The following is a 23724-nucleotide window of genomic DNA, read 5'->3' as shown; positions in this document are numbered from 1 at the left end:
CATTTTGCAGGGAAACAATTTTATGCAACAAAGACATTTTCTTTCAAGTACGAAATCATAGTAAATCACATTTTTGGCTTTTTTTTTTTTTTTTTTTTCTGTGAAAAGGAAATCCGCAAAATCCAAACCTGCTCTGCACACTACTGTGAGCACAAGAAAATTTGATCAGAGCTAATCCACGAACTTCAGAAGAAAATATTTATTACAAGAACAACTTAACACCATTTCTTTTACTTCAAAAAGAGTGAAATGTTGCAGTATTGCTATTCCATACACACAAATTCCACAATGTCAAGCAAACTGTACATTTAAAAGAAGTTTTAGTGAAAATGACACTGGTAAATGAAAAAAAATTGGCTGATCACAAACATTCAGATTCCGCTGATTGGGGAATAGAAAGGAGAGAGAGTTTTATTAAAATGTTGTGCAGGACCGAGAGCAAAATATGTTAAGGACAGTCATTTTTTCAAACTTGATGACCAATGTGCTTGTATGAAGCCATTCATGAAGCTGGTAGATTAACTCCAGTTAATCAAAATGCAGATATCTTCAAACAAGGTCAAATTAAAATTAGAATGATTAAAACACATGTTATAAACTGTTTATACAAGTGAAACTGTTAAGCAGTCACATAATTCAATCAGTGTAGCTCAAACAGCATTAAAATCAGTTCACCATATTTGTAAATGGTGGGTTAGTTTAGTTTATTATTCCAGTCTTCCAAGTGGCAACATTTCTAAATCTGCTCCACTTCATTTCAATTCATCACTTAAACTTGGGACGCTTCAGGCTTCTGAGATTTGATTTTATAAATAAATAAATTAGACCAACGTTGCTCCCCTCCTTACTCCCTCTTTACTTTACTCCTCTGTACATATTTTCATACAGTAAAGTATGTACACAACGATATACACACTCTTTCATTTCAGCCCTTTCACTGTTAGTGTCCTGCAGAAACATCTTCAACAAATTATTTTTATTTTTGTGTATGTTCCCCATTATTGTCGACATAGTGAAAATTACTATTAATCAAAAGAAAAAGACAAATAATAAAAAAAAAAATGCCAATTTTCCTGTCTCACAGCGAGATGTTTTGGGGGTTATGGCTTTTCTGCAGGGCACTGACACCACAAACTTTTCAACTTTCAAATATATTTTACAAAGTCCACACCCGTTAAACACCAGACAGAGTCCTGTAAGCTCTGTAGCTGGACTCTGGCCTCTCATACTGATAACAACTCTGCAAGGGCTTCACAAGGAAACCTTAATATCCAGTTACGGTATCTATTATTCATGCTCTTTTGCACACATGCAGACACTCAAGTTAAAGTCCATCCTCATCCATCCAATTTCAACATGTCATATCATTGTAATTAGCTGTACTGGTTCAAATCAGCACCAGGGCATTTTTTTATTCTGAACATATGATAGAAAGGGAAATGTTTTTATTGTGAATCAAACAGGGCTTTCTTTTGCCACTAGATGTCACCAGCAGATTGTGCCATTGAAATTCACAGGATAAATACTTTATCTGCCTTCTTGTACTTCTGGGATTCAGAAGAACTAAACTGTATATCTCTGTTGTGAACTGTCCATTTATATCAGGTATAATTCATAATTTAAATGTGGGCAAACCGTCCAATTACTATTATCATAAACAGCTGACGGAAATGTAGTGTTACCAAATAGATCTTAGTGACGTTAAGCAAAAACATTCATAAACTAACATGTAAATACATTTTAAGGCAAAGGGAATTGTCAAGGCATTTCCAACACCAATATTGCATAGCTAAGGCAGCACAGAACTTAATACAATGAATATGTACATTAAAGTGTATACTCCATGTCCTCATATATACAAAATGCCCACATCTCTCAGTGAGCGCATCAACGTGTATTTACACATTCATTCCCCTAAGCGTGCGGCTTCTGCGCATGTATATTTAGCGTCGTTTTCCAGAGTACAGTTTGGTCGGAGGAAGAGCTCTTAACATTTCTATTTCAGTGACAATGACACAAAGAAATATAACCTTCACCGCTCCTCGTTTTTTTTTTTTTTTTTACACTTACAGAAGAAGAAGGTAAATTGTTTTTACTGCATTAAACATAATCTTGAATAACACATTAAGCATTTTAAAACAATAAAATATTATCCAACTCAACTACATCAATTGACTGTGAAAAGTTGACGTTAACCACATCGGACAACTGTACAGAAATTTGTAGTGTGTGTTATATCCATGAAGTCAGAAGACTAATGGGTGTACCTTTTGTCTATGTTACCTATTAGTGTATTGTAAATGAGAGTATACTTGGTGATAATGAAGACCACTAATGTGGAGAGACTGAAAGTGTCACAGTCAGCATACCAGTATTTTGACTATCAAGGCAAGCAGAGAGACTATGGCAAACCACAAGAGGGAGCCAATCCATCTCACTAAAGGTTTAGTGTTTACTATGTTTGTAGAGTTGCAGCTATCCCTGGCACTTTACCATGCCCCTTAGCGGGGCACATGGCAGCACATATGCTATCTCTCTATCTCTGTTTATCAACTGTGAGAATTTCTTGTCTCTTAAATAAAAAAACACCTTTATGATTGGCATAAGCGTCCCCATGCACACGTTAAAATTACAGTAATAATAAAGACCATTCCTTTGGTAATAATAAATAATTTGGCTTGAGTGCAAAAAAAGCAACGTGAACCCCTTGCAGTAATTAAGGGGGAAAACTAAAAGGAAAAGAAAGAGTGTTTGACATGCAATGAAAACAGTCTATAGCCCCGTCGTAAGTCTTTTTTTTTTACACAGTAGTTAAAGTTCATGACAACACACCATAACCTTTGTGCTACATCCAAGCTTCAGTGTCCAGGCTGCTTGACTGTCCAGGATAGGAGCAATCTTTGTTGCCCATGGCTGGAGAACGGGGCTGAGGGTGGATCATATCTGCGAAAGCCTGGTGCAGAATCTTGCACGTGGCTGGACGCCCAGCGCGATGGGAGCTCTGAGGGGACAGCGGTGGGGTGTGGCAGGGCGAGAGTGTGTTGTGAGCCTGCAGATCTCTGTAGTTGACTGGGGTGGGGATACGTGACGGGTTGTTTTCTGGCCTGTTGTCAGTGCGAGGCCTGAACCTGGCTCCCAGTTTGTGCTTAGAGTCTACCTTGTTTGCCTTCTTTTGCACTTTCTTAGACTGTAGCACATCTGTGTTCCCGTTAGTGATGGGTGAAGTTGGCTGGGGGGACTCGGAGCGGGATTCGCTCAAGCTGAAGCACATGGAAGAGTTTTCACTTGAAGAATCCTGGAAGGAGCAGTCCTCTGAAGGGGGAAGGGCGACAGGTGATGGACAAGCCTCTGGAGGCGGGAGGTCATCACTCCCATCACCATTTTCCAGGTCATAAGGTAAGTTTGGCTGGTGATTTTCCAGAGGAACATCTCCTTCTCCTTCAGGCCGTGTGCCCCAGCCAAGGTGACCTGTGAGCCCCCCTGTTGGAGGACAACCTCCAAGGTCTCCATTCATATTCCTACAGTGGAAAACAGATTGAGAGGGAATCTGATTCATCAACCCGCCTGAAACTGTGTCTCCAAGGCCAGGCAGGGAAGATGGAATTTCCCTCTCCTCCATGGAGCTAGAGATGGCTGGGAGCTTCTTGAGACCCCCTCCACGCTCCCCCCAGTGTTCAGTCTCCCCTTGACCTATGTTGTGTCCTCCAAAATTGTGTCCGTAAAGTAAGTTTAAGGAGTTGTCCATTGGGAAGTGACGGGGGTTATTTCTCTTGGATTCCCTGAGGTCAGGCAGAGTTCCTATCTTTGCCCCCACATTCAAGGAGGAGGTGGAGGAGTTAGAAGAGGAATAGGCAGAGTCTGTGACATTAGGATCAGTGAGTGCCGGCACTAAGTGGGTCCCAGGTCCCCGGATTGTTGGTCCCCCTGGAGGTTTGATAGACCCCCCTTTACCCTGCTGTTTATTGGCCAGAAACTCAGCCTCAAAGCTGCGATAAAGGTCCTGCTCCTTCTGGGGATCTAATGTTGGCAGCATTTGGAAGCCGGAGTCCAGTCCTTCTTCCTCACACTCCTGGCGCTCCAGGCCAGACCAGTTTCTAGGGTGGCCCCGCCCAGCAGAGCGGGGAGATTGTGAAATCCGAGGGGAGCGGGTGGTGTGATGATGAGAGTTGCGAGGAGATGAGTGCGGGGAGCGTCGACCTCCCGAGGAGACAGGTGGCAGAAGTCTGCCTTTTCCTATGGAGGGTGATCGAGGAGCAGGAGGTCTGGGAGTAGTTATAGTCTTCTTGCTGGGGCTGCTAGTGCTCTGGACTCCTTTAATAGGTGAGTTAGAACATGAGGACGACTGTCTCTTGGAAAATCCACCACCCACTCTGGGAGAGGACGGAGGCACTTGTTTGGCCCGAATCTCCTCTCGTCTGTCTGTAGGTGGGGGCTGAGGGTCTCTGCAGGACAGTGTGGGTCCTGGGCTGGCATCACTGCACCGAGTACGGCTACTTACTTTACTCTGGCTGTGCGAACGTGCAGCATGGAGCCTCCTTGGGCCCTCGTTTCCAAGGGAGCGGCCCCTCTCTGTGCGAGGCGGTCGTGCACCTTCGGAGGATCCCTGCGGTGGGTTGGGTTTGAGTATTGGAGCAAGTCCAGAACGTTCCCTTGATTGGCTGCGTGCACGAGGCAGCGAGGGACGCAGGGATGGGCTCTGATTTCCAGCTACTGGCCTCTCAATCATATGCTTCCCCTCCTTGCGATTGACAAGCAGCACCACCTCGTCACCAGAGCGCCGCGAAGCACCACCAAGAGTGTGCCGTCCCCCACCTCCTCCCTTAGAGGAGGCTGTAGAAGAGTCACTATCTCCAGACAGACGCCTTGTCACTGGTAACATTCCCTCCTTATTCCTACAATGTGAGGAAGAGACAGAGTCAGTTATACTACAATGCAACATACTTAAAAGAGATAGTTCATGATTTATCTCATCATCTTCATATCATGCCGTACAGTATGTTTAATGTTGAGGACTTTTGAGCATCTCCAACCTGCCCCTGCTGCACACAGACAGCGCTCCTGACCGAAGGTTCATGTGTTTCTTGGAATGGTGGTCAGTAACAGTGAAGGGATTATAGGGAAGACAAGAACAAGCAGGGGCAGGATTAGAGGTCTCATAGGTTGCCCTGTCTCAACCTGACACCGCTCCACTGTCACGCACCAGTAGGACCATCAGGTTTAACAGTAATCAGCTCATAGTCCACTGAACAAACCCGGAAAGATATGATTTCAGGTGTTCTCCCATGTACTGTATATATTTCATATGTAGGTATTAATAACAGCACCTGGGCTGTTTTTTAACTCCTAATGATGGAGTGTACAAGCTTGTTTCAATCTTAGGCTTACAATTAAGTTTTTAACTAAAACCTTTTAAGGAATCCTGTGTTTGGACATAAAATGACCTGTCAGTCAAGTTAGACATGGCAGCACGTTGCGGTCCATTGTTGACTTGTGGTTATGGAGACACGCCTTTGCTTTGGTTACATCCTGCGCCCTTAATTAGTATTTTATCACACTGAACTTCTGTAGTTATCTTTGGAAATTAGATTCGTACATATTCCAGCACAGCCGTATGCGTGCACGGAGTCCACCTGTTGACCTACTTCCCTAGTTCGCCGTGAACAGTTGTCTGGGGATAGTGGTTGGATTAGTCTTTATCTAGTCTGGCACACTTGAAAGGGGATGACCCGCCCACACAGGGTTAATTTGAATTAGCTTTTGCCTTGACGTCTGGTCTGAGCTCAAAACAGAAATGAGCCACATATTGGCTTGTAGCCAAAGTAAACCAGCATTCAGCCCCCAATTGTGTTGAACAATGGCACCTTCACACTCTAGCATACTGAAAAGGTATGTGACCAACTAAACCTTTTGCCAGTGATGAGAAAGGCATTATGAGATCTTATTGTATGTTTATCCCCATAGAAACAGCCACAGGTAAAGATCCTATGATAACAATACAACTGCTTTGACATGCCACTGCAGGAGAATAGTAAAGACTGATGTGTGGTTTGCTTTGTCTCTGACGTCATACTTATTCAAACCATCTGTTCACCATGGCAAGAGAAGAAAAGCTTGAGCAGAAGCTTTCTCAGAATCCCAGCCATGATCAATAGTTTAATTAAGTGAATGAAAGTAGAAGAGAAAGGAGTAGGGAGGAGAGCTGAGTAAACATGTTGATGTCTACCATGTGGACACTAGGAGGTGCTGTAGAGTGGCTGTGTGGCATGGATTTACCCGGTCAATGTCACCTGAGATTAGATAAATCTGCTCTGGTCTAATCTGTGGTTTCCTGGTATGTGTATTTGTTGTGTATATGCTCAACTCTATGTGTATGTGTGTGTTTGTGCCTGCATATCTGTGGGCACAGAAGAGCAAGCAGCAAACACTGAGCACGCTCTGCCAGGCTACTTGGGAGAGATTAATTTCTTATCACCGTAGCACACTTATCCCTGTGTAGACACACACCTGGCAGGATTAAAGTGGCGGGGTTCAGAGCGGTCCCGTGGCGGCCGCGGTAGCAGAGCACGTGCTACACCGGAGTCGAGCTCCACGTGGCCAGAAGAGTTCTGAGATCGGCCCGGGCGTGTGGAGGAGGAGGAGGCACACGGAGCGTTGAGGGGTTCCAGCGAGCGCCTGTCGGGAGGCTTGTACGGTGCGATGCCTTCATTTCGCCAGTGTGGGCCTGGGCTGGTGGAGCGGGAGGAGTGGGCGCTCGAGGACTTGCTCTGTGCCCCCTGACCTTGGCCACTAGCTTTAGCCTGGTGGTAGCGGTGAGCTGTGCAGACAGATTGACAACAAGTGGTTAAGAGAGACCTTTAACCAACACTGGAGAAGCAGTAAAGATAAACATATTTATTGGTCAATAAATACATCATAGCTCATGGCATCAAGGTCTTAGATAGCAGCAGTTAGTAAAATAATAGTTGCTGCTGCACAGAACGATGGACCCTTGCTCGTCATTCAGAGCGATGCCATCATTTAAAGTGGACATTCATAGCAACTTAATCCTCTGGTTAGAAATATAACTCCAATTATGATTTCAGCTAGAGTCAGCTGTCCTGACGGAAAACATCCCCTGACGCATCAGGCGCGGCCTGGATGAGGAGAGATGCTCTTGCCAGGCACAGCTATGGGCGTGTATCAGTGTGCTGTTTATCAAAGGGAGTGGGAACACTGAATGTTTAGCACAGGTGTCCAGATAATACGCTGGAAAAGTTCGTGTTGCTATGAATTGCTTCTTAGGAGGACGTTGCAGGGTGAAACAACAATGCTCCGTCGGTCAAAAATGTGCAAAAAATTAGAAAACTGCATGAATTATATAAGTGCAGTGACATTTATTACCATGCTCACACATAAAGGGAATATTGTGTTGGTATTTGATGAGATAAACACAGTAAAAATAAGAAATAAAGACATACAAAACACGCAAATAGTACATTAAAAGTCTAGTTTTAAATAGCAAAGGAACTGATTTCCAAATATATCTACTTCAGGATGTTATTCAACACTGCTGACCTTCACTGCGTCTGCTCTTGATCTGAACATAGAACGCCAGATAGAGTGAAAAGTGAATCATTTGTTTATAACTTAATTGTATTATGAATTACGCAACTATAAAAAAAATAAAAAAAAGAGGCAGTTTTGACCTCACCAAAACCAGCACAGCGGCATGGGTCATGCTTGTCCAAATAGTGCTCCAGTGTGTCCCAGCCCCCTCCGACACGCACCATCACATGAGTACGAAGGACCTGAGGGGAGAAAAGAGTAAACAAGGCCTCAATAGATGAACGTACGCATTTATACACAAATAAAATGGCTAAGTCTTTTTGATATACTGCACCCCCAACACACACACACAAGTCAATAGATATGCAAATTCTACAGGCAGGGCAACTAGCAAAAGAGTGGCCGGCCCTCTGTGTTACATAACATCTAGATGCACCCCTGCATGCACCCCTGCCTCTCCCTCCCCCCTACATCTCCTCTTTCTCCCACATCACCCCCAGCTGTTGCCATTATGAGGGCTGTTCATTGCTATGCCAACGCACTATTAAACAGGGTACGGTAGCATAATAAAGAGCCAAAGTGCTGTGAAAGAAACTCTTCTTTTGGGCGCTTCTCTCTCATGCCTCTCATGTGGCTTCCCCATGTTTTCAGGGGGCGAATTAGCATGGTAACAACTCACCCCTGCTGTCCACTCCTCTCCTCAGCTGAGACTTCAGCGATCAGGGAGAGGAGGAGTGGAGAAGAGGGGGCCAGTTGTAAGAGAGGGAGGTTCGGTGGATATGTCACTTCCTACTCTCCGCTGCTCTCTGAGGCACACACATCAACAAGATCAGACGGAAGAGCTTCACTCCCTCCGGGCAGAAGCCGCCTCCACTGAAGCAGCACACTTTGCCTGATGTGACAGCCCCGTGGATGCGTCCCCCTGCCTGCCTTGGGTTGTGTAACACGGTCTGCCAGCCACATGTTTTAAAGGTTGCACCCGTGTTTTCGGGGGCACACGAGGCAAAGCCATAATGATAAATCTGTGTGGGCGGGCGCAGCGTTTTTGTCCACCAAAGCACACGTGGCGCAGCATCTCGACTACGGGTCCCTGACCGTGATCAGACGGAGGCCAAGTCTGACCCCACCTTCTCTCTAATACAATCCCTGCCAATCCACGACAAGTCTTTTCAGCGGCCTTGCTCCCTTACTACATCAAATCCGTCAAAACAGCTGATCTGCTTATCTCTATCAGACCTGGGAGCTGCTTACTCTCCCTCTGCCCTGGCCTCGTGCCCGTAACAGGTTTACTGCTTGTGTGATGCTGCATGACCATCACGAGCCAGCAGTGAAAAGCATGGCTCATGATGGTCAGAACGTTTTATCATATTTTTAGTTTTATCGTTGCAGTAATAACTTCAACAATAATAAAAAAGAAATCACAAGGTCTGCTTAGGGAGATTTGATTAAAGCCACAGAGTTGGGGCAGGAGACAAACAGCAACAGTTAGCGTATACTGCTATACATGTACAGGCCAGTGACACACATGGTTCAGTACGTCAGTTTAATGCATTTGTTATTATTTGAAACTGAGATGGTGAAGCAGCTGCAGTGCAATATAAACATGCCTATAAAGAGAATCATGAAAGGTCTCAAATTGCTTATTGCGCTGTAATAATCGCCAGACTGTGAGTTCAGTCTGGCGATTCAATTCACTGCGGTCGTCTGATGCTGTGGGGATCCCTATTTTGTGATTTGAGACACAACGTAAGCAAATTAAAGTGGAAATGCAAACAACAGATCGCCGACAAATGTGATAAACACACAAAAAACAGATTTAAAGTACAATATAAAAATATAAAGACCTATTTTCTATTGCAATTCGCTTGCTTCCGCATCCAACAAGCTCATTATGCATTTTATATTTTATACATGACGCTGCAGCATTACTGAGGAGTCTGTTCAGGCCAAATGGATGTTCAGGGACCATGTTCCACTTTAGATCCGTGGCTCAGCTGCTAGATTTCCCAACTGCTGAGGGGGTATCGCAGCCTTCACCAGTACAGAGACCCGATCCCTGTTTCTATGGCAACAGCGAACAGAGAGACTTCTTGTCATCATTGCGGGGGCGTGTTGAACCAATTTCTCCTTAAATCTTGGTGGCGAGTTCAGAAATTAAGCTCATGGTTCATTTCAGCCGTTGTGAGCCCCCCCCCCACTCCTCTACTAAGTGCATCTCCCCTCACTGGGGGGCAACCTCCCTCAAGGACAAAGATGTCTTATTAACTGCCCCCTCTGTTCATGAGGCCCCTTCGCCCATTTGCTTTCGACACTTCATCCCCTGTTTCAACCCAAGATCCTTGTCGCAGCTTTGGCAGCTGAATAGGGGTTTGCCGGCTTTTAAAGCGGCTGCCCGTCTCCTCCCATCAGATGAATGAGGGGAGTGCGTTGGGTGCACTTGTAGCTGCTCGGGGCATATGCATAATCGCTGTCAACACCAGTGAGAAATCAGGAGAGGGCGGAAACAGCATGAAGAGAGCAAATCTGGCAAGGCCAAGGCTCCCGGACACACTTACGCGCAAACACAGTCCACCCCAAATTTAAATAAACCTGTTACATTAAAATGGCTGAATCATCCAGCCAGACAAACGTATCTTCGCCCTGATCAAATGCTTTCCTGTATGAAAAATACAAAGGGTCAGGAAAGAAGTTGCATTTCTTTTCGTTCTGAGGGAATGGACGATTAATTAGGAGAGCAATGAATCATTTCTTTTTATATTGTTCAAATACAATGCTTTTACTGTGCTAAGCGGGTAATAAAATCACACAGAGGACAATTATTCTGTCTCCATTTACGGGCTTTGGCTGAGTGCAATCGAGTTATTAACATCAGTATTGAGAGCGGCCTGCAGAAACAGAATACACATTTATATCTGTGAGGATCTGATAGAGCTAATGTGGTGACTACACATGATCTCGACTAATAGTCACTTTTACTTTAGTCTGTATCTGAAGAAATATTACATTGGTTCAGTTTGTCGTATAAAGTTGCTCTATATCATAATACAGTTTTTCTGTGGCACATTTAACCACTAGGTCAAATTTGGAAATTGCTCATTTCACATGTAATGCACATATAACTAGATAATTATTATTCAAATACTATATTATGTTTTGTATTAGAGAATACAATAAGAAGTTCCTTATACTTTGCCTCATTTGATGAAGAAGGAAAGAGCTGGGAGATGTGTACCAACCTGGCAGTATATTTCAACCCATCAGTGGAGGGTGCAGCACCTTTTCTAGTTTGCCCTACAGCATAAATTCCGTACAAATCTGCACACTTTTCTTGTGAATGTACTCATTTTGTGCTCAGACAGAGACGGGTGTGGCCGATGTTTCATCAGTTATATAACGTATATCACATCTCCTACTCTGGACAGAGTGGTGCCACCAAAATTGAAAGAAACAGACAGACTACCAGCATAATGAACTGTGCATGAATGCAACTTGGAAAACGATCCCAAAAAAAAAAATCCATAAATCTGGCTGCGGTGCATTTTAGGTAAGTGAGAACAAATCGATCTCTGCTATCTACCGGCCTCCCTGCAATCTCCTTAGAGGCCTGGTGTGGGTACAGTGTCGGCTCTTAAAACTGAAAAGGAGACAAAGAGTCCGGGAGAAGCAGGGCACAGTCAAGATAAGAAAAACTCAGGAAGTGGCCTACGTAGAGCTCTATTTGCGTCTAAATGGAAAAAGTTCTGGGAGTGGGCCAGATGAGGTCAGTTTGTAAACACTCACATAAGAGAGAGAGAAATCACAATGCCGTTACTTACACCGCTGTGGTTTGATTCAGCCAAGCAGCTGAGAGGTTTAACTGTTGCTGCACAACCTGGGTCTTCCTGAAACTACATGCGGTGGCATATGGCAACTCTGTATGGTTCCATTCAATGACTGCACACCTTCTGTGGTATATATATATATATATACACTACATACATCTATGTCAGCTGTTTATAACTGAGTTAAAGGTCATCAGGTATAACTAATAGGCGATTTAGGCTTTTGCGTCAATTTGATGATGTAGCTATGGCAACTGCGCAGAGCATACGCAAGACCCTACGCAGACCAGAAATGTACCTCCCCAGGAATGTAACTACATGCAATTTTCTAATTGGTTGTTTTGGATCAGTAAAGATGGGAAATCATCGAGGAAAGGTTAACTGAGGAGGTTCAGAGACACAAACATTTGTAAGACTCGTGTCCGGAGAGATTTCGGCGAAATTTTGGAGCAGGAAAGCAGGAAATGGAAAGTGAACTCCACTGGCAAAAAAAAAGACACAGCGCCGACTAGCGTTTGGTTGGTGTTTTTACAGAGACTGATGTGTACACAAGTGTAAGAGGCTTGCACCGGCGTAGGCTACGTGCAGAGGTTACGTCCTGCAGTACTCTTAACGTTTTCCAGGCCAAGGACCCCCAAAGTGATGGAGAGATGGAGCGGGGACCACCTACTTATGTATATGTGTATTTAAATTGTGGAAACAATTGCGGGGGTAATATAAAAAAAATGTCTAATCAACCAAAACTTTCGCGACCCCCCTGCAGTACCTCCGCGGACCCCCTAGGGATCGCAGACCCCCTGTTGTAGACCTCTTCTCTAAATGAAGGTTTATTATAACCAGTGCGTGATTTTCACATCTTCTAATTTTGGCAGATTTTTAAATTTTTTTAGGTCTGGCAACAAAGAAATCCGTGAAATGAACCACTTTAGCTAGTGGTAAAATAGAACGGGGTTTCACCAGATATGTTGGTACTAATGATGCACAGAAGAGGAAAACTGTTTGGCCCATTTTGTGGGCCCAAGTTGACCTAATGGACATCAGCAGAAATACATATATTCGTGTGTCTCCTGAGGATAGATTCTGTGTTGCTAGTTTTGCAGCAATAGCAAAGAACTGCAAGCAAATCTAATACTGTGTTTAATTAATCTATTAAATAAAGTGAAAAAAATCTGACAACATCAAGTGACAAGTCATTAACATGTATGCTATCATCCCACTCCTCAGATGATGTTGTTTGACAGTCAAAGTTGCAGTGATATGACAGATAATTCTCTCAGGTGGTGAGGTCTCACCCTGATGAAGATCAGTGCACTGGAGTCTCCAACTTTGTACTTCCCTTCGGACACCTTAATCATAGGAAACTGTGCTGGACAGGAACACTGCCCCAGAATCTCGCGCACCTGAGGAGAACAAAACAGAGCACTTTAACACTGAAGACACACAAACATGACGCATACATCAGAGAGGAACCTGACAGCGATCCCTTCCTGTTTCCAGATAAGTGCCCCCACACAGGATCATGTTTAGTCACCAAAGCGCTGCTGGACTTGAGCACTATGTGTCAACAACACAATGACTGCTTCATGGTGTGAGAAACGAGCAGTCTTGGCCGCCCTAGCGTATGAGTGCTGGATTGTGTGTGCGTCAGTTTCCTGCCAAATTCTCTCTCCAAGCACCTACTGGGCGATAAAACGCCCCGCCCCGCTGCCTTACCACATGAAAGTCCCTGCCTCTTCTCATCCCTTCAGAACATTGTGGTCACTCGGTTCACTGGAAGAAGCCACAAAAATACATATCTGGACATGCTAATGAGTACTGTCCCTCTCCAGCTCTCTGGGCCTTTACATGACAGTGTTTCTGCTTGTGACGTCATAAAACCGAAGGAGGGGAAAGCGCTCAGAGACCAGACTGGTGGTAGTGGCGGTAGTGGTGATGTCAGCAGGCCTGTGCAGCCAGCTGGGTTTTGAATTGAGAGTCAGAGCCGGTGCCCTTCCCGTGGTTGGGGGTGCTTATTAGGCAGCCGGAGTCAGACACAACTGCAGGGTGGAGTGTGTTGCATAGGCCTGTGCTCTTGCCGTATTTTGATGTTTTTCTTGGCGTCTCTCTCAGACAAAGGCGTGTGCACACTTGTCGACCACGAGGGAGAGAAAGTAAAGCACCAAAGGGCACTGAGGAGTGCACGACAAACTATCTGTGCGTTTTAATTGATATTAAAGGTGATCAAACGACACGTTGGAGGAAGATTTGAGGTTGTGCTGTTTACACCACCTGTCATGCTGCACACAGCGCTCAAAGGATATCAGAGCCCGTGTGTGAGCATGGCCTACAGCCCCTCCATTATGGTGTATTCAGGAGATTAAGGTGGCACCTTGTTATTTTCTTGAAATAGCACCCTTCTTCTATCCCATGCTAATTAAAGGGGGAGGAATCAGGGCTAAGCCTCGACATCTCACCTGCCTGCTCTGTTCCCCCTCTCACCTGCTTCTGTTGAGCCTTATTTCCATCCTTCTCGTTCTCTCTGCTTTGTTGCCGTTCAGCCTTTATTTTTAGCCCGTGCACCAGCAGCTGACCCGACCTATATTTGTCTTTTTTTTTTGTTTTGTCCTCATTTCTACATCTGCCTGCTCCTCCTCTTTTCCTCTCCCCCGTCACCCTGTCTTTCATTCTGTCTGTAGGTGGAGGAGCCCTGTTTGGAAAAACCCCAGCCAGTGAGTTAATGGAAAGATTGCTATGGCAACAGACACACACACACATAGCCTTACCCTTCCCTTTATGACTGTACAGTGAGCCTTCTTTTTTTTTTTTCATTCTTGCAATAGTGAAGCCTTTCTCTCGCCCAGAGCTGTTTTCCTCTGGGATGGTATAAGACTCACATGCTGTGTCTTGACGAAACACTGAGAAGGATATGATACTTGAACCGTGAAGTGTTTTAATAGAAACCTAATCAATAGCAGCCTTGACATTCAGTTTACTCTGTTGAAACTTTAACATAAAATGTGTGCACTTCCCATGTCTTTACAGTGTCAACAATGAGTCCAAAACACGCACACACACACACACATACACATTGCAGAATGAGATAGAAGGATAGGAGAGACACAAGGTCATGCAGGAAACATGCGGAAGTGGAGCTGGAACCGGGTGAAAAACTGAGGGATGAATTATGTATGGTCACACAAGAGACGCTCTCAGCGAGAGTTGCAGATGTCTGAGAAAAAGAAAAGAGAGAAAAACTAACAGTGACTGAACAATCCACGGCACTCCCCTTCGCTGGGAATCAGCTGCGTCTATCTTGAGATAGGAATGCAGAGATGTTTTTAGCAGGCGCAGAAACATTTTGCGTTATTAAGAAACTTCCGCAGATGTTCCCATTTGTCCACAAGCGGTTAAAGGTAAGGTACAGATTCCTTTAATGAGCCCAGCGCTCAGATCACGTCCTATCTGTTCAACGTGAGTCAACGGTCTCTTCATTCTTTTCCTTCCTGACATGCAAACATCTGAAGGCCCATTCATGGAAGACACAGACCGAGGGCTGAGCAAACCCTGGGGATCGACAGAGGAAATGGGAGGAGGAGATAAAGATGTTTAGGTCCAATTCTACTTACTCTTTATTAGATGAAGACAAACACGCTACACCAAGTATCACACTTAACTAAACTGTTGCTATTAAAAATAGTTTTACTGTTTATTTAGCAGTTTATGTCTCAGACTGTGTTCAGACTGGGATGCAAACACACACTAAGAAGTTAAACATCAGTTTGAATATTTTCCTGCTGCCCTCATGAGCCACAGCAAGAGACCACACAGTTTGCTTTTCATCAAACATAGGTGTGCTCTACAGCTGTAACCCAATCCGTTATGACTGCTATGCAAAAGTTACTGCTTAACTCCAACAATAAAAACTGAACATTACAACTCACGTAACAGGAATTTACACAAGGCAGTATTTCAGTGTAGGGCGGAGGGAAGTTTGTAAAAGATTATATGGCACGGCTCATGCAGCACATCCATTTCATTTTCAAAAATGAAACAACAAGAGTCTTCTCTTAGCTTATCTGCATGCCCTGAAGACTGGAAATTTCCCAAGATGGGAAAAAAAAAACTACTGCAATCAGATAAGCACTTGGAGAGACACGAAAACAAGGCCACAAGGGGCGCCTGCTTGGCAGAGCAGAGACTTTTGGATCTCGAAGAGGGAGATTGCTCCATAAGTGAGCATTCTTTGTATGAACGCACACTAAAAACAGCTACATGTCAGACTGTATCCTCCTATTAAGCCACAGCCTGTATAAACGACTCCTCCACGAACAGCCACGCCACATCTCATAAAAGCGTGACACCCTTTGCACACGTAATCTCTTCCAACAACATGGGGGTGCAGGGAGGTGACAAATGGCTGACAATTATGTTTTCTAATTATACTGGACCCATAGCTTGAGGCAGTGAGTGTGGAAATGCAAGTGTTTAGAGACCGTTAGCATGCTGGTATAACAAGACTAACCAGCACAGAGGAGATGGTAAACTAGAGTCGGATAAACACCTCCGGTTCAAGTCAGTTAATGACCCTAGATGGGAACAAGAAATATAATTAATCCATGTACAATGATTTTGGAGGTTACACTTTATCGTGTTGCTGAGATGCACTGATCAGTGTTTCTGATATTTTGCTGTGACGGTGGGCTAATTCAGAGGAAAATTAGTCTCAATTGCATGAACATGCCTCCTTTGGTAGGGCCGGGGGTATTTTGTATATCTAATTAACTGCATTAAAATAATTACTTTTGCATTTGGGGAAATAAAGTTATCCTATTCTGATATAGTTAGATGAGAAGACTGAGCCATGCTCCTGGAAACAAGCGTAAACAGCTCGCTTGTCTAGGTAACCAAGATATCTCTGAGGGCTTACATATAAACGTCTTGTATTTAGTTTGTGAATCAGTACAAAAAACACAAAAAATACCTTTTAAAACTGTTATCTGTTATGTTAAAAGGATAAGTTGTTCTGTACTCTGTGTTGTGTGTTTGACTGTAGTGAAAAACGGAATCCACTGCAACAAGGAAACCTTTGTCTGTAAATCGATGCATGTTTTCTGGCTACATGACAAACAGTCCATCAGGACCTGAGCAACATAAGGATATGATGGACATCAAGTGCTGTAAGTTGAATAACTCCATTATGCATCTGCTTCAGTCAAACATCAATGTAATCACTCAGCGCAGGAAGTTAAATATCAGGCCTCTGTCTAACTCGATATATTGTGAGGAGGTGGAAACACACGCAAGGCTCAGTGGAACTGATATTCAGCCTTAGAACAGCTCGAATGTCCTGCAGGCAGGTGCGGAAAGTAACCAATGACTAACTAGTCAGAAAGGAGCCTGATCAGATAGACAGCCAATTAAATGATAACCATGCAAAACGATCAGCTGATAGCATCGAGCGACAATAAAGACATAAAGCCGGCGGCACGCAAAGTGAGGAGTCAGCTATTTCCGCGTGCACCCTGCTGCATGGAAAATAAGTGAGGAGTGAGATATGGTCAGAACGGCTACTGCGCAAAATAACCCCCCAAAACATGAGCGCATGTGACAGAGGGGGGAGAAACACTGAAGGCTGCCACGCTCTCTCAGCAAAGCGTCTGAGTGTGACCCAACGCAAAGCATGATGACCTACTTTTCCTTTCCACTCTCTCTACTGTAGCTCTCCCTCCCTGAGTAACATCCATTCCAGTCAGGTTTAACAGAGTGTACAGTAAAGTCACTCACGGCACACTATCTGCCGTCTACCCCTCCCTTTTATTCCCTGAATACATGAACTGGACCATAAGGCTAATGGGGCAGAGTGTACATACAGGCACAATACACACATTCTCCGTCTGTATCAGGCCTTTTTGCTCTGCTGGTGTCTCCTGCCAAAGATGGAGATGTCAGCTTTTGATTGCCTCTCTGCCAAGAGCGGCGGCCTATTCATCTCTTCTAGTCCATGCCACCAACAAGACATACGGTTCCACTCTTTGCTTTATCATCTCCAGCGGATACAGGGGTGGGGGATGGGAGTTGACGGGGTGCACATATAAGAGCTAAACAAGAGCTGAATGCTGAAGCCTGGGGTGATAAGAGATGCAAACCAGTTTTTATGAGTGAGCAGGAAAACGGAATGATGGGGTATGAATATGGGTATCAACAGTGACTACACAGCCCCTATCATCTGTCGTTCAGAAGGTCAGTTACTGTACTGTACAGATGCCTATGCATGCAGGAAACATGCTGAGGATTAGAGTGCACATTAAGGGGCCATTAAGAGCCCTTTTATTTGCTATTTCTAAATTAGCTTGTATGGTTACTGTGTGTGTTTTCACAACTGAGGCTGTGAACTAATGCCGAGACCTAGAAAACACACAAAAAGGTCATGTGTGGAGGTAGATGACCGTGTTTCTTTGCCTCAGGCTCAGTGCAGCTTAAAGAAACATACGGCTAGTCTTGGTCACAATCCCTCTCTAGTGCTGACATGAAAGAAAAGCCACTAACACAAAGGATCAACTTTATGTGGACACATACAGAGATGCGAACCAGAAAAAAAAAATTAAGATTTGGAATCGCAGGTGTTGACCACGACAAAGGAAATGAGTATCCAGCCGCCTCCTCAACTGTAGAGTGGAAAGCCGTCCCGCAGCAGGATGAGTAAGAATGTAAATAGTGGCAGATCAGTGGGAGAGGGTGTGTTGCAACCGGGAAAGTCAACGGCTTGTGCCCATTGTACACAGCAGGTATTCAGCGTGACACATCAACTCTGATTGGCGTTAGGCGTCACCAGTATACTGAGTCACTTTGCTGTTACATAAGTCAAATGTTCAGGTTTAATCATAACTATTGTGTTTCTTGAATGAAACCCAGATACCCGAAGACAGATCCCAGTCTGCATCTCACTGGATTAATGACACGTAATCCTATTACCACCACACTCACATTGTCTCAACAAGATTATCTCGACTGTCCGACTGCTAAACAATGTGCAGGAGAGTATGAAGGCGTCAGCTCTCACAGAGACGTTATGAGTTATGCAAGAAACAAAAGTCACAACTAAAATAGTAAATAAGAATTTAAAGTGGCTCTCATTGTATGTTTATGGTCTATTTTTTATTAAGTCACCAATAATTATGATCCAATACACTAGCTGAAATTGTGGAGGCCCCGATCATCTCGTTGAGCGGGCCCCCGTGAACTGAGGCTGTAGTCTTCACTGCTGTGTGTCCTTTGTGTCTCTCTCCACTACCACCTATCAAAATAAAGCCATAAAAGACAAGCCCAGAAAATAACTTTAAAAACTGGAGTGTCACCTAACGTCACAAGAAAATACTACAGCGCTACGGAAGCATCTGCGGTTTGCAGGAGCATCTGATGCTGCTGTGCGCATCTCTGGAATGAAAGGCCTCCTAATTAATTGATGACGTTTGATCGATGGCGTAACTGGATATGAATAGGAAGTTAGTTTAAGGAGAGGTAGATGTTTCTTTTAAATGCAGTCACATGGATCTATTCTGTACTAAAGCCACCGCATGAGACGGAAATGTGAACTTGTGCCTGGTGTTTGTCGAGCATGGACAGGAAATGCTGATCAAACTATTTCAGTGAGTATTTTCTGGTAAATATAACACAGTACAGGAAATCCAGAGGTATTCAGAAGAGGTATGTCCCACACAATGTCTAGGCCTCAAAATAAGAAACTGACCGCACAGATGTGTTTAGCAGTGCACTATTTTAACAGTGCGCCATCTTCTCTAAGCTCCGCTGTAGTTTTTTTGTTTGTGTTGCCTGATTTTGTTATGCTGTTTGCTCCTCCGCGCAGCTTAAATCAATTTTCATGGAAGATGGAGACTTTATTTGCTAGACACATGACAAGCGAGTATGCCACTTCCTAAAAACCTGACAACAGCTGTCGAGCCTGTGTGTCATTCACTGTACGACGGATTAGGGATGCGCCGGTGCGAATGACAGCAAAAGGAAAGACTGGCATATGTAGCTCTCCTGTGATCATTTTTGTCCCCAAATGTCTTCGGGTTGCATAATCCTCAGACATATGAGAGAGAGTGTTTGGATTCAGACAGTCTGGATAAGAACAGCGCACATCCTCCTCCGCATGCTCTCCTATTTCTGTCAGTGGAGGTGACACTAGAGCCGCTCTGCTCTGAGTGTGACTGGCGACTGCCTCACCTCCTCCTCCTCCTCCCCCGTCTCCGCTGTCCCTCACATCCTCGGCGTCAAAGACGGACATTGTTCTTCTCATCAGCATGAAAATATTAACTTCAACCCCCTGCTCGCAACCCGACGAGCATGTGTCCTGCCGGGCTGGCTGCCTGCTCATTAGCTTTGCTCTAACAAGATCTTCGCCTTCTCTCACATGTCCAGCTGGCAGTGGCAAAGGTCAACCGGTTCAACGCGACGAACGGCGGGATTTGATGGTTTGAATTCCGCGAGGGAGGAATTGTAGGACGCGCAGGACACTGTACTGAATTTTCTTGATAGACAGGCTAACACAAAGAGATTGAAGTTGACTGTCAACACTGAAAAAACTTCTTCCTGTTGAGGCAGGCTGACATTTCCAGGAATGCATAAGAAACGGCACAGAGTTGACCTGTGACCTTTCAGAGCTTACCTATGGGAAGAATGTGGGTGTCACACACACATACACCCACACTGACCCTAAAGGTGAGCAGGAATTTCACAGAAGAGTGAAAACATAGTCAAAGATACATTATGAGCATGCAAACGCCCACGCCACAGGGAAACTATAAGTTGCTTGCCTTATTTATAGCACTGACATGACACTTCCAGAGAGGGTGCTTCACTTTTTACACATTTCTGTTTCACTGTGGGAGAGAGTGGTCTCCTATCAGCTGCTTTTTAGCACCAGACAAAGCACAAAGGATGGTTTACTTTTGGCCAAGGCCGGCGGATGAAAAGCCTGTGAGAAGCTGTGTTCTGTCCTGAGCACAGAGTTCCCACAGTTGATGATTAAATAGTGTGACAAATGAACTGTGAGATCATTACAAGACTTCCATGAAGCATAATACAGTTATGACACATGCCCACGGAGTCATTTAGCTGCATTCAGACCAGGGGACTGATTCACAGTTACACGTGCAACTCACCAATTCATCCAAATTTCGCATGTCACATAAAACTCTCTTGGGCTGCCAGATGAACGGCTCAGGGTCAGGTTCCCCCGCTTCATCCTCCACACTACGACCACACGACGCCACACTCTCCTTCCGACTGAAACACCTGCTCGGCGGGCTCTGCTCTCTGGCCGACGATGCTGGCTCCCCGGCATCACCGATCAGCTGGCTCTGCTGATCCCGGATCTCCTCCTCGATCTCCTCCTCCAGCTGGATCAGCATCGGGGCCAGCATGCCGAACTTGGACCCGCGCCTCGCCACCTCAAGGAGGCACAGAATAAAATTCTTCTCGTTGCACTTCTCCACCAGGTCGTTGGTCTCGAACATGAGGACGTCCTTGATCCAGAGCTCCTGCCTGCACCAGGCGATGAAATTGGAAACATTATCCCGCGCCACGAACGAGCCAGGGACGACGTTGCGCGATTGAAAGACAACATCTTTAGATGGCATCTTCATGGACTGCGCAGCCTCCGGGTACTCCATCTGGAAGTCCTGCGCGGCGCGGTTCACGTTGTTTGCGTGCCGACAGAGGGCACAGCCCGTCTCCAGCCCATCCATAAAGGTGTCCGCAGTGATATCTAGATCATACAGGGTGTTGAGCCATTCAGCCAGATCCTCCTTCATAGCATACAGGTATTCTTCACTGGATTTAAAGGGCCGGATGCTCTTAGAGGCGGCGGACTGGATGTTGCTCTGATCAGCCATATTGTCAGATTATGTATCAATAAAGTCTACTTGATAATTCCCGATTGTCTCATTGCACAACTGCGCTCCGAGGCCTCACCCGCACAACATACCGAGAAATAACCGCGTCGACGCACCCATGCCGATTTGCATGTGCGTTTTCTTAAGGGAGCTCAGTGAAGCCAGGCTTTGTGCTGTCGGCAGCATATCGGTGGGATGCGGAGCGGCCGTGGCGCATGGATGCGTTTTTTCCGGATGTCTGCGAAACCCGTTTCCTTTAATGAGCGCATCGCCGGGTCCCGGAGTGAGAACGAAGACGGAGCTTGTCCGGGACGCCGACACACACACGCGCGAGCTAATCCACCCGGGGGCCGTCGGGTCATCTCACCCACAATAATCCACGTGTCACCATGTCTGCGTCCGAGGCGATCCGCTCCTCACCGATGAAATCACGACCACTGAGCGGCACCGAGTCCACAGCTCATTTCCCTGCAGATAGGCTCAGCCCATGATGCGCCGCCTCTCGAGCTGAATATGTTGACCTGCTGTAGCTTAGAGCAGCAGAGCGACTCGGTGGCACATCCCATTACGAGGGATAAACTCTCGGCAGAGGAGGAAAACTTAACCCCATGTTCCCCAACTCTAGATCTGCCAAAAAAAATAAAATGTAGCAGCAGATTTTAATTGTGAACATCCTAAGATACCAGAGGAAATAACGCACATAGGGACACAAATTCTCCACTAAACATCAGATCATGAAGTCTAAATTAAATCTAAAAACATAAAAGTCTACAAATTGTGTTAAACACTCAAGCAAATATTTCTAAAAATCTAAGTTTACTGTTTCAGTTCTGTGGACATTAATCTGTGCTCACAGTGTTGTGGGACAGACTGGCTGCTTTGTCCTTTCTGTGAGAAAACCTAAAACATATTTTCTGTAACAGTCTCTTAACAGGGAAGTCTTTGTGCGGCCTCTTTATAAAACAGCCTAAAGACTTAAAGTCTAACCCAAAACTTCCAGGATCATGAGATAGCAATTCTGCCCAGTGCAAGGGCTTCCCTCTTAACTGTGTCCCAACCGGTGATTAAAAGGACATGATGTGTAAGACTTGGATAGATTAGTGTTGACAGCCCTGTGAAAAACACATTTACTAATCAGTGTGTCGTTATTGGTTTGAGGGAGGGGAAGGGAGGGCACAAATCAAAGATGTCACACCAGCAAGGACAGGACAGGACTGGGCGAAGGCGAGATACGGATCGTTATCCAGTCTGGACAAACAGAGCAAAACACAAAGCAGCCAATTCAAGAGCACATGATCCACTGTGTGCATGATTTAAAATGAGTGTTAGTCACATACTGTAAAAAGATAGCAGCTGCTAGTGTTGGCTTTCAGATAGTTTTGATAACTTAAGAATTGAATTAACTTGACTCCTCCTTCCTGTGCGTAAGCAAGATTATCACCATAGACTAAAGATTTACAAGATCAGAATAAGGATCAAAAGTCTGTTGCAAGGGACCTGATTTTCAGGTTTTTAAAGGTATGTTAGAAATTTGAAGACATCAGTGAACCTTTAGTAAAAATAAAACATAAACCGATGACAAGTTCAGCTATTATTGTTTGATTCTGTGGAATAGGTTGGTTTATCCTATTAGTAGGATTGACGCATATAGTTCTTAATTCAGAAAACTGTTTTCGTCTATAAGCTGAACTCTTCAACCTGTAATTTAAGTACAAACATTCCCAGCTGGGCTTTTATTCCCCCCCTCCCTGCAACAATCTTTTAAAATCTTGAGCGCTCCTCCATTGGAGCAGATCGTGTTCACCCCTCCTCAAGTGTGACTGTTTGATTTTAAGCGAAGCCCTCAGCCGAGAAGGAGGGATTGTTTTCGTTTAAAAAAGAGGGATGTGTCTGTTTAAGAAAGAGACAGAGGCATGGAGAGGGAGGGAAAGAGAGAGAGAGAGAGAGAAAGAGAGAAAGAAAGAAAGGAAGGTAGGGGGCAGAAGAGAGAGAGAGAAAGAGGGGAGAGAAGGTGGGGGTTGATGAGATCATTTTTTGGGACTGGATGAATCAGCTTTTCTGTCAGTAAAGAGAGAGAGAGAGAGAGAGAGAGAGAATACAGCTCTCTATTAATCCACATGAGCAACTGGCCACAGCAAATGTGAAGCACTTCAAGATGTCAGCTGTGGCCGGGTTTCCCCGAGGGATAACTTTATGATTACCGCATCTCATCAATAACAAGACTGTGAGGTCAGACCTCTTGTAATTTGCAAACCTGTCCTGTCTGCTATTTGTGATCTAAAAAAAATAAAATAAAACAAGTTTTAGCTCTTAGATTTGCTCCGCCACATGGAGGTCGGGGATCAGGTTTACATCTACGAACGGGACCATCCAGACGTGGGTGGTTGAGAAAGAAAACAGCAATCCAACCGTAGCAGCCACATGTCTGACAGATGTTAAACAATATGCCAACGATCAACATCTGTGATTAATAACGCTGC

The 23724-nt window shown here is 44.9% G+C and overlaps 1 protein-coding gene across 1 annotated transcript; it reads right to left on the bottom strand.

Moving 5' to 3' along the window:
- Positions 1-141: 141 nt before the first annotated feature.
- On the bottom strand, positions 142-21860 carry gas2l1 (growth arrest-specific 2 like 1). Its single transcript, XM_084551954.1, has 5 exons — positions 20513-21860; positions 12659-12766; positions 7691-7787; positions 6505-6814; positions 142-4892 (listed from the first exon to the last, which is right to left on the bottom strand). The coding sequence occupies exons 1-5, from the start codon at positions 21242-21244 to the stop codon at positions 2846-2848; spliced, it is 3294 nt and encodes a 1097-aa protein (XP_084408080.1). The 5' UTR covers positions 21245-21860; the 3' UTR covers positions 142-2845.
- Positions 21861-23724: the final 1864 nt, after the last annotated feature.

This window comes from Chelon labrosus (assembly GCF_963514085.1).
Source record: "Chelon labrosus genome assembly, chromosome: 9".
In the NCBI taxonomy this organism is placed as follows: Eukaryota; Metazoa; Chordata; class Actinopteri; order Mugiliformes; family Mugilidae; genus Chelon; species Chelon labrosus.
This window is presented reverse-complemented; position numbering and strand designations above follow the sequence as displayed.